The sequence below is a fragment of the Oncorhynchus nerka genome, linkage group LG3 (assembly GCF_034236695.1).
Source record: "Oncorhynchus nerka isolate Pitt River linkage group LG3, Oner_Uvic_2.0, whole genome shotgun sequence".
Taxonomy (NCBI): domain Eukaryota; kingdom Metazoa; phylum Chordata; class Actinopteri; order Salmoniformes; family Salmonidae; genus Oncorhynchus; species Oncorhynchus nerka.
This window is the reverse complement of record NC_088398.1, coordinates 86,810,405-86,825,135: the sequence shown is the minus strand read 5'-3', so window position 1 is coordinate 86,825,135 and position 14,731 is coordinate 86,810,405. Positions and strand designations below refer to the sequence as shown.

The 14,731-nt window shown below is 42.7% G+C and overlaps 1 protein-coding gene across 1 annotated transcript in view; it reads right to left on the bottom strand.

The window, feature by feature from the left end:
* LOC115127422 (insulin-like growth factor 2 mRNA-binding protein 2) overlaps window positions 1–14,731 on the bottom strand; it is a 133,749-nt gene that overhangs the window by 56,630 nt on the left and 62,388 nt on the right. The window contains 2 exon segments of the mRNA XM_065016395.1: window positions 12,184–12,318; window positions 14,237–14,527. Of these exon segments, the coding sequence (XP_064872467.1) occupies window positions 12,184–12,318; window positions 14,237–14,527 (426 nt within the window).

Genomic DNA, 14,731 nt, shown 5'->3' with positions numbered 1-14,731 from the left:
TGTGTAGTGTTAGTGTTCAGGAATGTGGTCAGTTATACTTGGATGTGTATGTTAGTGTTTCAGTTATACTTGGATGTGTAGTGTTAGTGTTTCATAATGTGGTCAGTTATACTTGATGTGTAGTGTTAGTGTTTCATAATGTGGTCAGTTATACTTGGATGTGTAGTGTTAGTGTTTCATAATGTGGTCAGATATACTTGGATGTGTAGTGTTAGTGTTTCATAATGTGGTCAGTTATACTTGGATGTGTAGTGTTAGTGTTTCATAATGTGGTCAGTTATACTTGGATGTGTAGTGTTAGTGTTTCATAATGTGGTCAGTTATACTTGGATGTGTAGTGTTAGTGTTTCATAATGTGGTCAGTTATACTTGGATGTGTAGTGTTAGTGTTTCATAATGTGGTCAGTTATACTTGGATGTGTAGTGTTAGTGTTTCATAATGTGGTCAGTTATACTTGGATGTGTAGTGTTAGTGTTTCAGAATGTGGTCAGTTATACTTGGATGTGTTGTGTTAGTGTTTCATAATGTGGTCAGATATACTTGGATGTGTAGTGTTAGTGTTTCATAATGTGGTCAGTTATACTTGGATGTGTAGTGTTAGTGTTTCATAATGTGGTCAGATATACTTGGATGTGTAGTGTTAGTGTTTCAGAATGTGGTCAGTTATACTTGGATGTGTAGTGTTAGTGTTTCATAATGTGGTCAGTTATACTTGGATGTGTAGTGTTAGTGTTTCATAATGTGGTCAGTTATACTTGGATGTGTAGTGTTAGTGTTTCAGAATGTGGTCAGTTATACTTGGATGTGTAGTGTTGTGTTATGTTTCAGTTAACTTGTGTAGTCAGTTATACTTGGATGTGTAGTGTTAGTGTTTCAGAATGTGGTCAGTTATACTTGGATGTGTAGTGTTAGTGTTTCATAATGTGGTCAGTTATACTTGGATGTGTAGTGTTAGTGTTTCATAATGTGGTCAGTTATACTTGGATGTGTAGTGTTAGTGTTTCATAATGTGGTCAGTTATACTTGGATGTGTAGTGTTAGTGTTTCATAATGTGGTCAGTTATACTTGGATGTGTAGTGTTAGTGTTTACTTGGATAGTGTTAGTGTTTGGTCAGTTATACTTGGATGTTAGTGTTACTTGGATGTGTAGTGTTTGTGTTTCATAAGTGTGGTCAGATATACTTGGATGTGTAGTGTTGTGTTTCATAATGTGGTCAGTTATACTTGGATGTGTAGTGTTAGTGTTTGTTTCATAATGTGGTCAGTTATACTTGGATGTGTAGTGTTAGTGTTTCATAATGTGGTCAGTTATACTTGGATGTGTTAGTTTTCATAATGTGGTCAGATATACTTGGATGTGTAGTGTTAGTGTTTCATAATGTGGTCAGTTATACTTGGATGTGTAGTGTTAGTGTTTCATAATGTGGTCAGTTATACTTGGATGTGTAGTGTTAGTGTTTCATAATGTGGTCAGTTATACTTGGATGTGTAGTGTTAGTGTTAATGTCATACTTGGATGTGTAGTGGTGTTTCATAATGTGGTCAGTTATACTTGGATGTGTAGTGTTAGTGTTTCATAATGTGGTCAGTTATACTTGGATGTGTAGTGTTAGTGTTTCATAATGTGGTCAGTTATACTTGGATGTGTAGTGTTAGTGTTTCATAATGTGGTCAGTTATACTTGGATGTGTAGTGTTAGTGTTTCATAATGTGGTCAGTTATACTTGGATGTGTAGTGTTAGTGTTTCATAATGTGGTCAGTTATACTTGGATGTGTAGTGTTAGTGTTTCAGAATGTAGATGTCAATTATACTTGGATGTGTAGTGTTAGTGTTTCATAATGTGGTCAGTTATACTTGATGTGTAGTGTTAGTGTTTCATAATGTGGTTTCAGTTATACTTGGATGTGTAGTGTTAGTCTTTCAGAAGTCAGTTATACAGTGTTTCATAATGTGGTCAGTTATACTTGGATGTGTAGTGTTAGTGTTTCATAATGTGGTCAGTTATACTTGGATGTGTAGTGTTAGTGTTTCATAATGTGGTCAGTTATACTTGGATGTGTAGTGTTAGTGTTTCATAATGTGGTCAGTTATACTTGGATGTGTAGTGTTAGTGTTTCATAATGTGGTCAGTTATACTTGGATGTGTAGTGTTAGTGTTTCATAATGTGGTCAGTTATACTTGGATGTGTAGTGTTAGTGTTTCATAATGTGGTCAGTTATACTTGGATGTGTAGTGTTAGTGTTTCATAATGTGGTCAGTTATACTTGGATGTGTAGTGTTAGTGTTTCATAATGTGGTCAGTTATACTTGGATGTGTAGTGTTAGTGTTTCATAATGTGGTCAGTTATACTTGGATGTGTAGTGTTAGTGTTTCATAATGTGGTCAGTTATACTTGGATGTGTAGTGTTAGTGTTTCATAATGTGGTCAGTTATACTTGGATGTGTAGTGTTAGTGTTTCATAATGTGGTCAGTTATACTTGGATGTGTAGTGTTAGTGTTTCATAATGTGGTCAGTTATACTTGGATGTGTAGTGTTAGTGTTTCATAATGTGGTCAGATATACTTGGATGTAGTGTATGTGGTCAGTTATACTTGGATGTGTAGTGTTAGTGTTTCATAATGTGGTCAGTTAGTGTTAGTGTTTGTTTCATAATGTGGTCAGTTATACTTGGATGTGTAGTGTTAGTGTTTCATAATGTGGTCAGTTATACTTGGATGTGTGTTAGTGTTAGTGTTTCATAATGTGGTCAGTTATACTTGGATGTGTAGTGTTAGTGTTTCATAATGTGGTCAGTTATACTTGGATGTGTTAGTGTTAGTGTTTCATAATGTGGTCAGTTATACTTGGATGTGTAGTGTTAGTGTTTCATAATGTGGTCAGTTATACTTGGATGTGTAGTGTTAGTGTTTCATAATGTGGTCAGATATACTTGATGTGTAGTGTTAGTGTTTCATAATGTGGTCAGTTATACTTGGATGTGTAGTGTTAGTGTTTCATAATGTGGTCAGTTATACTTGGATGTGTAGTGTTAGTGTTTCATAATGTGGTCAGTTATACTTGGATGTGTGTGTTAGTGTTTCATAATGTGGTCAGTTATACTTGGATGTGTAGTGTTAGTGTTTCATAATGTGGTCAGTTATACTTGGATGTGTAGTGTTAGTGTTTCATAATGTGGTCAGATATACTTGGATGTGTAGTGTTAGTGTTTCATAATATACTTGGATGTGTAGTGTTAGTGTTTCATAATGTGGTCAGTTATACTTGGATGTGTAGTGTTAGTGTTTGTCAGTTATACTTGATGTGTAGTGTTAGTGTTTCATAATGTGGTCAGTTATACTTGGATGTGTAGTGTTAGTGTTTCATAATGTGGTCAGTTATACTTGGATGTGTAGTGTTAGTGTTTCAGAATGTGGTCAGTTATACTTGGATGTGTAGTGTTAGTGTTTCATAATGTGGTCAGTTATACTTGGATGTGTAGTGTTAGTGTTTCATAATGTGGTCAGTTATACTTGGATGTGTAGTGTTAGTGTTTCATAATGTGGTCAGTTATACTTGGATGTGTAGTGTTAGTGTTTCATAATGTGGTCAGTTATACTTGGATGTGTAGTGTTAGTGTTTCATAATGTGGTCAGTTATACTTGGATGTGTAGTGTTAGTGTTTCATAATGTGGTCAGTTATACTTGGATGTGTAGTGTTAGTGTTTCAGAATGTGGTCAGTTATACTTGGATGTGTAGTGTTAGTGTTTCATAATGTGGTCAGTTATACTTGGATGTGTAGTGTTAGTGTTTCAGAATGTGGTCAGTTATACTTGGATGTGTAGTGTTAGTGTTTCATAATGTGGTCAGTTATACTTGGATGTGTAGTGTTAGTGTTTCATAATGTGGTCAGTTATACTTGGATGTGTAGTGTTAGTGTTTCATAATGTGGTCAGTTATACTTGGATGTGTAGTGTTAGTGTTTCATAATGTGGTCAGTTATACTTGGATGTGTAGTGTTAGTGTTTCAGAATGTGGTCAGTTATACTTGGATGTGTAGTGTTAGTGTTTGTGTTTCATAATGTGGTCAGTTATACTTGGATGTGTAGTGTTAGTGTTTCAGAATGTGGTCAGTTATACTTGGATGTGTAGTGTTAGTGTTTCATAATGTGGTCAGATATACTTGGATGTGTAGTGTTAGTGTTTCATAATGTGGTCAGATATACTTGGATGTGTAGTGTTAGTGTTTCATAATGTGGTCAGTTATACTTGGATGTGTAGTGTTAGTGTTTCATAATGTGGTCAGTTATACTTGGATGTGTAGTGTTAGTGTTTCATAATGTGGTCATATACTTGGATGTAGTGTAGTGTTAGTGTTTCATAATGTGGTCAGTTATACTTGGATGTGTAGTGTTAGTGTTTCATAATGTGGTCAGTTATAGTGTTGGATGTGTAGTGTTAGTGTTTCATAATGTGGTCAGTTATACTTGGATGTGTAGTGTTAGTGTTTCATACTTGGATGTGGTGTTTCAGTTATACTTGGATGTGTAGTGTTAGTGTTTCATAATGTGGTCAGTTATACTTGGATGTGTAGTGTTAGTGTTTCATAGTGGTCAGTTATACTTGGATGTGTAGTGTTAGTCTTTCATAATGTGGTCAGATATACTTGGATGTGTAGTGTTAGTGTTTCATAATGTGGTCAGTTATACTTGGATGTGTAGTGTTAGTGTTTCATAATGTGGTCAGTTATACTTGGATGTGTAGTGTTAGTGTTTCATAATGTGGTCAGTTATACTTGGATGTGTAGTGTTAGTGTTTCAGAATGTGGTCAGTTATACTTGGATGTGTAGTGTTAGTGTTTCATAATGTGGTCAGTTATACTTGGATGTGTAGTGTTAGTGTTTCAGAATGTGGTCAGTTATACTTGGATGTGTAGTGTTAGTGTTTCATAATGTGGTCTGTTATACTTGGATGTGTAGTGTTAGTGTTTCATAATGTGGTCAGTTATACTTGGATGTGTAGTGTTAGTGTTTCAGAATGTGGTCAGTTATACTTGGATGTGTAGTGTTAGTGTTTCATAATGTGGTCAGTTATACTTGGATGTGTAGTGTTAGTGTTTCAGAATGTGGTCAGTTATACTTGGATGTGTAGTGTTAGTGTTTCATAATGTGGTCAGATATACTTGGATGTGTAGTGTTAGTGTTTCAGAATGTGGTCAGTTATACTTGGATGTGTAGTGTTAGTGTTTCAGAATGTGGTCAGATATACTTGGATGTGTAGTGTTAGTGTTTCATAATGTGGTCAGTTATACTTGGATGTGTAGTGTTAGTGTTTCATAATGTGGTCAGTTATACTTGGATGTGTAGTGTTAGTTGTGTGGTCAGTTATACTTGGATGTGTAGTGTTAGTGTTTCAGAATGTGGTCAGTTATACTTGGATGTGTAGTGTTAGTGTTTGTGTTTCATAATGTGGTCAGTTATACTTGGATGTGTAGTGTTAGTGTTTCATAATGTGGTCAGATATACTTGGATGTGTAGTGTTAGTGTTTCATAATGTGGTCAGATATACTTGGATGTGTAGTGTTAGTGTTTCATAATGTGGTCAGTTATACTTGGATGTGTAGTGTTAGTGTTTCAGAATGTGGTCAGATATACTTGGATGTGTAGTGTTAGTGTTTCAGAATGTGGTCAGATATACTTGGATGTGTAGTGTTAGTGTTTCATAATGTGGTCAGTTATACTTGGATGTGTAGTGTTAGTGTTTCATAATGTGGTCAGATATACTTGGATGTGTAGTGTTAGTGTTTCATAATGTGGTCAGTTATACTTGGATGTGTAGTGTTAGTGTTAGTCTTTCATAATGTGGTCAGATATACTTGGATGTGTAGTGTTAGTGTTTCATAGTGGTCAGTTATACTTGGATGTGTAGTGTTAGTGTTAATGTGGTCAGTTATACTTGGATGTGTAGTGTTAGTGTTTGTGTTAATGTGGTCAGTTATACTTGGATGTGTAGTGTTAGAGTTTTTTAAAATATAATTTAAGGTGCTACAAAGCTTTTTACTATCATTCTTTATATAATTTATCTTTGTTTCATAATATAGTTTCTTATTTTTATTCAGTTTAAATCACATGATTTCTCCATTTGCAGTACGTTTGCCATACCCATGTGGCTCAGTTGGTAGAGCATAGGAAATCAAACCAAATCAAATGTTATTGTCACATGCACATGGTTAGCAGATGTTAATGGTCACATGGTGAGCAGATGTTAAAGGTCACATGGTGAGCAGATGTTAATGGTCACATGGTGAGCAGATGTTAATGGTCACATGGTTAGCAGATGTTAATGCGAGTGTAGCTAAATGCTTGTGCTTCTAGTTCTGACAATGCAGTAATAACCAACGAGTAATCTAACCTAACAATTCCACAACTACTACCTTATACACACAAGTGTAAAGGGATAAAGAATATGTACATAAAGATATATGAATGAGTGATGGTACAGAACGGCATAGGCAAGATGCAGTAGATGGTATAGAGTACAGTATATACATATGAGATGAGTAATGTAGGGTATGTAAACAAAGTGTCATAGTTTAAAGTGGCTAGTGATACATGTATTACATAAAGATGCAGTAGATGGTATAGAGTACAGTATATACAGTGCTCGCTCCACCAGTCCCCTCACGGCCACCTGTCTCTGGGGGCCCCTACAGTGCCATAATATATATACACATAGTAGATGGTATAGAGTACAGTACATACAGTGGGGAGAACAAGTATTTGACACACTGCAGGTTTTCCTACTTACAAAGCATGTAGAGGTCTGTAATTTTTATCATAGGTACACTTCAACTGTGAGAGACGGAATCTAATTGTATGATTTTTAAGTAATTCATTTGCATTTTATTGCATGACATAAGTATTTGATACATCAGATAAGCAGAACTTAATATTTTGTACAGAAACCTTTGTTTGCAATTACAGAGATCGTATGTTTCCTGTAGTTCTTGACCAGGTTTGCACACACTGCAGCAGGGTGTTTTTTTAAGGCCCAGCTGTAGCTGGGCAATACAGACTTTCAGCTCCCTCCAAAGATGTTCTGTTGGGTTCAGGTCTGGAGACTGGCTAGGCCACTCCAGGATCTTGAGATGCTTCTTACGGAGCCACTCCTTAGTTGCCCTGGCTGTGTGTTTCGGGTCGTTGTCATGCTGGAAGACCCAGCCACGACCCATCTTCAATGCTCTTACTGAGGGAAGGAGGTTGTTGGCCAAGATCTCGCAATACATGGCTCCATCCATCCTACCCTCAATACGGTGCAGTCGTCCTGTCCCCTTTGCAGAAAAGCATCCCCAAAGAATGATGTTTCCACCTCCATGCTTCATAGTTGGGATGGTGTTCTTGGGGTTGTACTCATCCTTCTTCCTCCAAACACGGCGAGTGGAGTTTAGACCAAAAAGCTCTATTTTCGTCTCATCAGACCACATGACCTTCTCCTATTCCTCCTCTGGATCATCCAGATGGTCATTGGCAAACTTCTGACGGGCCTGGACATGCGCTGGCTAGAGCAGGGGGACCTTGCTTGCGCTGCAGGATTTTAATCCATTATGGCGTAGTGTGTTACTAATGGTTTTCTTTAAGACTGTGGTCCCAGCTCTCTTCAGGTCATTGACCAGGTCCTGCCGTGTAGTTCTGGGCTGATCCCTCCTCATGATTGACCGTCATCTTTAACTTCTTCCATTTTCTAATAATTGCGCCAACAGTTGTTGCCTTCTCACCAAGCTGCTTGCCTATTGTCCTGTAGCCCATCCCAGCCTTGTGCAGGTTTACAATTTTATCCCTGATGTCCTTACACAGCTCTCTGGTGTTGGCCATTATGGAGAGGTTGGAGTCTGTTTGAGTGTGTGGACAGGTGTCTTTTATAGAGGTAAAGAGTTCAAACAGGTGCAGTTAATACAGGTAATGAGCCAGAATTCTTACTAGTTGGTAGGTGATCAAATACTTATGTCATGCAATAAAATGCAAATTAATTACTTAAAAATCATACAATGTGATTTTGGTTTTAGATTCCATCTCTCACAGTTGAAGTGTACCTATGATAAAAATGACAGACCTCTACATGCTTTGTAAGTAGGAATACCTGCAAAATCGGCAGTGTATCAAATACTTGTTCTCCCCACTGTACATATGAGATGAGTAATGTAGGGTATGTAAACATTATATAAAGTGGCATAGTTTAAAGTGACCAGTGATACATTTATTACATCCAATTTATTATTATTAAAGTGGCTAGCACTTGCAACGCCAGGGTTGTCGGTTCGATTCCAAAGGGGGACCAGTATGGAAATGCATGCACTCACTACTATAAGTTGCTCTGGATAAGAGCTAAAGGACTATAATATAACATGTAAATGCCGTATTCCTCTCAACCATAACATTTTTCAATTCCACATCAATTGAACAGGATTTAAGTTTTTACAGTCATTTTCTTCATGGAATAATGTGTCAAGTGCATCGTGCGTCTGTTTGCTCCTACACCTCGGACCAGCAAACATATGAATCACTACAAAACTTCTTGTATGACCTCTTATACACTTTAGGCCCAGCCTTTGGAGCTTTGGTTTTCCTAGATATGGCTACTATATTGTGATCACTACAACCTATGCATCTGGATACCACTTTCAAGCTGATTTCTGCAGCATTAGTAAAGATGTGATGCATACATGTTGATGATTTCATTCCTGTGCTGTTTGTAACTACCCTGGTAGGTTGACTGATATCCTTAACCAGGTTGCAGGCACTGGTTACAGTTAGAAGTTTTTTCCTGATTGGACAGCTTGATGAAAGCCTGTCAATATTTAAATCCCCCAGAAAATATACCTCTGTTGATATCACATATATTATCAAGCATTTCACACATGTTATCCAGATGCTGACTGTTAGCAACTTGGTGGTCTATAGCAGGTTCCCACCAGAATGGGCTTTAGGTGAGGCAGATGAACCTGTAGCCATATTACCTCAACAGTATTTAACATTATCCAGATACTGACTGGTCTATAGCAGCTTCCCACCAGAATGGGCTTTAAGTGAGACAGATGAACCATATTACTCAACAGTATTTAACATGAGATCCTCTCTAAGCTTTACAGGAATGTGGTTCTGAATATAAACTGCAACACAAATCAAACAAATCAAACTGTCACAACTTTACAAAAACAACGAACCGAGGTCTCTGGTTCAGTGTTCAACACAACGAACCGAGGTCTCTGGTTCAGTGTTCAACACAACGAACCGAGGTCTCTGGTTCAGTGTTCAACACAACGAACCGAGGTCTCTGGTTCAGTGTTCAACACAACCAACCGAGGTCTCTGGTTCAGTGTTCAACACAACGAACCGAGGTCTCTGGTTCAGTGTTCAACACAACGAACCGAGGTCTCTGGTTCAGTGTTCAACACAACGAACCGAGGTCTCTGGTTCAGTGTTCAACACAACGAACCGAGGTCTCTGGTTCAGTGTTCAACACAACGAACCGAGGTCTCTGGTTCAGTGTTCAACACAACGAACCGAGGTCTCTGGTTCAGTGTTCAACACAACGAACCGAGGTCTCTGGTTCAGTGTTCAACACAACGAACCGAGGTCTCTGGTTCAGTGTTCAACACAACGAACCGAGGTCTCTGGTTCAGTGTTCAACACAACGAACCGAGGTCTCTGGTTCAGTGTTCAACACAACGAACCGAGGTCTCTGGTTCAGTGTTCAACACAACGAACCGAGGTCTCTGGTTCAGTGTTCAACATACGTTGAGCTCTGATGACGTGATGTCGCGCTCTGATGTAGGCCTCCCAAATGGTGGAGTGTTGGGGTGTTGTAGGGGTGTAGTAGTAATGGTATAGTTGGGGGGTAGTAGGGGTGTAGTAGTGAGGGTATAGTAGGGGTGTAGTAATGGTATAGTTGGGGTGTAGTAGTGAGGGTATAGTAGGGGTGTAGTAATGGTATAGTTGGGGTGTAGTAAGGGTGTAGTAGTGAGGGTATAGTAGGGGTGTAGTAGTGAGGGTATAGTAGGGGTATAGTAGTGGGGGTGTTGGGGGTAGGGGTGTAGTAGTGAGGGTATAGTAGGGGTGTAGTAATGGTATAGTTGGGGTGTAGTAGTGAGGGTATAGTAGGGTATAGTAGTGGGGGTGTTGGGGGTAGTAGGGGTGTAGTAGTGAGGGTGTTGGTGTAGTGAAGGTATAGCAGGGGTGTAGTAGTGAGGGTGTTGGGAGTAGTAGGGCTGTAGTAGTGAGAATATAGTAGGGGTGTAGTAATGGTATAGTAGGGGTGTAGTAGTGAGGGTATAGTAGGGGTATAGTAGTGGGGGTGTTGGGGGTAGTAGGGGTGTAGTAGTGAGGGTGTTAGTAGGGGGTAGTAGGGGTGTAGTAGTGAGGCTATAGTAGGGGTATAGTAGTGGGAGTGTTGGGGTAGTAGGGGGTGTAGTAGTGAGGGTATAGTAGGGTATAGTAGTGTTGGGGTGTTGGGGGTAGTAGGGGTGTAGTAGTGAGGGTGTTAGGGGGGTAGTAGTGGGTAGTAGTAGTAGTGAGGCTATAGTAGGGTGTAGTAAAGGTATAGTAGGGGTGTAGTAGTGGGGTGTTGGGGGTAGTAGGGTGTAGTAGTGAATGTATAGTAGGGGTGTAGTAGTGAGGGTGTTGGGGGTAGTAGGGGTGTAGTAGTGAGGGTATAGTAGGGGTGTAGTAAAGGTATAGTAGGGGTGTAGTAGTGAGGGTGTTGGGGGTAGTAGGGGTGTAGTAGTGAGGGTATAGTAGGGTGTAGTAAAGGTATAGTAGGGGTGTAGTAGTGAGGGTATAGTAGGGGTATAATAGTGGGGTGTTGGGGGTAGTAGGGTGTAGTAGTGAGGGTGTTGGTGTAGTGAAGGTATAGCAGGGGTATAGTAGTGGGGGTGTTGGGGGTAGTAGGGGTGTAGTAGTGAGGGTGTTGGGGGTAGTAGGGTGTAGTAGTGAGGCTATAGTAGGGGTATAGTAGTGGGAGTGTTGGGGGTAGTAGGGTGTAGTAGTGAGGGTATAGTAGGGTATAGTAGTGGGGGTGTTGGGGGTAGTAGGGGTGTAGTAGTGAGGGTGTTGGGGGTAGTAGGGGTGTAGTAGTGAGGCTATAGTAGGGGTGTAGTAAAGGTATAGTAGGGGGTAGTAGGGGTGTAGTGGGGGTGGGTAGTAGGGTGTAGTAGTGAATGTATAGTAGGGGTGTAGTAGTGAGGGTGTTGGGGTAGTAGGGGTGTAGTAGTGAGGGTATAGTAGGGGTGTAGTAAAGGTATAGTAGGGGTGTAGTAGTGAGGGTGTTGGGGGTAGTAGGGGTGTAGTAGTGAGGGTATAGTAGGGGTGTAGTAAGTGAGGGTATAGTAGGGGTGTAGTAAAGGTATAGTAGGGGTGTAGTAGTGAGGGTATAGTAGGGGTATAATAGTGGGGGGTGTTGGGGGTAGTAGGGTGTAGTAGTGAGGGTGTTGTGTAGTGAAGGTATAGCAGGGTGTAGTGGGGGTGTTGGGGGTAGTAGGGTGTAGTAGTGGGGGTGTGGGGGTAGTAGGGGTGTAGTAGTGAGGGTGTTGGTGTAGTGAGGGTATAGTAGGGCATAGTAGTGGGGGGTGTTGGGGGTAGTAGGGGTGTAGTAGTGAGGGTGTTGGTGTAGTGAGGGTATAGTAGGGGTATAGTAGTGGGGGGTGTTGGGGTAGTAGTAGGGTGTAGCAGGAGGGTATAGTAGGGCATAGTAGTGAGGGTGTTGGGGGTAGTAGGGTGTAGTAGTGAGGGCATAGTAGGGGTGTAGTAATGGTATAGTTGGGGTGTAGTAGTGAGGGTATAGTAGGGCATAGTAGTGGGGGTGTTGGGGGTAGTAGGGGTGTAGTAGTGAGGGTGTTGGTGTAGTGAAGGTATAGCAGGGGTGTAGTAGTGAGGGTGTTGGGAGTAGTAGGGCTGTAGTAGTGAGAGTATAGTAGGGGTGTAGTAATGGTATAGTAGGGGTGTTGTAGTGAGGGTGTAGTAATGGTATAGTAGGGGTGTAGTAGTGAGGGTGTAGTAATGGTATAGTAGGGGTGTAGTAGTGAGGGTGTAGTAATGGTATAGTAGGGGTGTTGTAGTGAGGGTGTAGTAATGGTATAGTAGGGGTGTAGTAGTGAGGGTGTTGGGGTGTAGTAAAGGTATAGTAGGGATGCTATAGTAGACTCACTCCTTGGTCTCGCTGGCCTCTTTCTGCATGATATCCAGGATCATGCGGCAGGCAGAGGAGCAGCCCTCTGGGGTGGCGTGGATGGTGATGGGCTTCCCTGCTGCTCCCACATTCTCCTTACGATGGATGTCCACCCTGATGGAGAGAGACAGACAGGTCACTGAAAGGCTGTCCGCCCTGATGGAGAGAGACAGACAGGTCACTGAAAGGCTGTCCACCCTGATGGAGAGAGACAGACAGGTCACTGCAAGGCTGTCCACCCTGATGGAGAGAGACAGACAGGTCACTGAAAGGCTGTCCACCCTGATGGAGAGAGACAGACAGGTCACTGAAAGGCTGTCCACCCTGATGGAGAGAGACAGACAGGTCACTGAAAGGCTGTCCACCCGGAGGGAGAGAGACAGACAGGTCACTGAAAGGCTGTCCACCCTGATGGAGAGAGACAGACAGGTCACTGAAAGGCTGTCCACCCTGAGGGAGACAGACAGACAGGTCACTGAAAGGCTGTCCACCCTGATGGAGAGAGACAGACAGGTCACTGAAAGGCTGTCCACCCTGATGGAGAGAGACAGACAGGTCACATGAAAGGCTGTCCACCCTGATGGAGAGAGACAGACAGGTCACTGAAAGGCTGTCCACCCTGAGGGACAGAGACAGACAGGTCACTGAAAGGCTGTCCACCCTGAGGGACAGAGACAGACAGGTCACTGAAAGGCTGTCCACCCTGAGGGACAGAGACAGACAGGTCACTGAAAGGCTGTCCACCCTGATGGAGAGAGACAGACAGGTCACATGAAAGGCTGTCCACCCTGATGGAGAGAGACAGACAGGTCACTGAAAGGCTGTCCACCCTGATGGAGAGAGACAGACAGGTCACTGAAAGGCTGTCCACCCTGATGGAGAGAGACAGACAGGTCACTGAAAGGCTGTCCACCCTGATGGAGAGAGACAGACAGGTCACTGAAAGGCTGTCCACCCTGATGGAGAGAGACAGACAGGTCACTGAAAGGCTGTCCACCCTGATGGAGAGAGACAGACAGGTCACTGAAAGGCTGTCCACCCTGATGGAGAGAGGCAGACAGGTCACTGAAAGGCTGTCCACCCTGATGGAGGGAGACAGCAGGTCACTGAAAGGCTGTCCACCCTGATGGAGAGAGACAGACAGGTCACTGAAAGGCTGTCCACCCTGATGGAGAGAGACAGACAGGTCACTGAAAGGCTGTCCACCCTGAGGGAGAGAGACAGACAGGTCACTGAAAGGCTGTCCACCCTGATGGAAAGAGACAGACAGGTCACTGAAAGGCTGTCCACCCTGAGGGACAGAGACAGACAGGTCACTGAAAGGCTGTCCACCCTGATGGAGAGAGACAGACAGGTCACTGAAAGGCTGTCCACCCTGATGGAGAGAGACAGACAGGTCACTGAAAGGCTGTCCACCCTGATGGAGAGAGACAGACAGGTCACTGAAAGGCTGTCCACCCTGATGGAGAGAGACAGACAGGTCACTGAAAGGCTGTCCACCCTGATGGAGAGAGACAGACAGGTCACTGAAAGGCTGTCCACCCTGATGGAGAGAGACAGACAGGTCACTGAAAGGCTGTCCACCCTGATGGAGAGAGACAGACAGGTCACTGAAAGGCTGTCCACCCTGATGGAGGGAGACAGCAGGTCACTGAAAGGCTGTCCACCCTGATGGAGAGAGACAGACAGGTCACTGAAAGGCTGTCCACCCTGATGGAGAGAGACAGACAGGTCACTGAAAGGCTGTCCACCCTGATGGAGAGAGACAGACAGGTCACTGAAAGGCTGTCCACCCTGATGGAAAGAGACAGACAGGTCACTGAAAGGCTGTCCACCCTGAGGGACAGAGACAGACAGGTCACTGAAAGGCTGAGACTGCATACATAATCATATTCAAGTTTGGGGTCAATGCCATGTTAATTCAGCAACTGATTTAACTGAAATGTAATTAACCCCATACTTCATATTGGATATTTGACCAACATAGGACGGTGTCTATTGCAGATAGACCCATTCTGATCCAACAGCGTACTTGGACTGTGTCTGTTTAGTGACGTTCTTGATGGTTAGGCCCTCCTTGCCGATGATGGCTCCTACGAACTGTGTGGGGACCAGCATGCGGAGGGGGAAGTCATGCTGTTTGTGTCGGGGCCCTCCGAAGCCCCCCGAGGGCCCTGGCTGGGGCCCGTCCTGGTCCCTGGACGACCGACATCCCCGACGCATCCGTGGGGCCTGTAGGGGCGGAGCTGCATCCATATCCAGGATGTACGACACCCTGAAGGAGTAGCCCTCAAACTGCTGACCCGTCAACTTCTCTATGGCTCTGTGAGGGGAGAGGAGAGTCAATTTCTCTATGGCTCTGTGAGGGGAGAGGAGAGTCAACTTCTCTATGGCTCTGAGAGAGGAGAGTCAACTTCTCTATGGCTCTGTGAGGGGAGAGGAGAGTCAACTTCTCTATGGCTCTGAGAGGGGAGAGTCAACTTCTCTATGGCTCTGTGAGGGGAGAGGAGAGCCAACTTCTCTATGG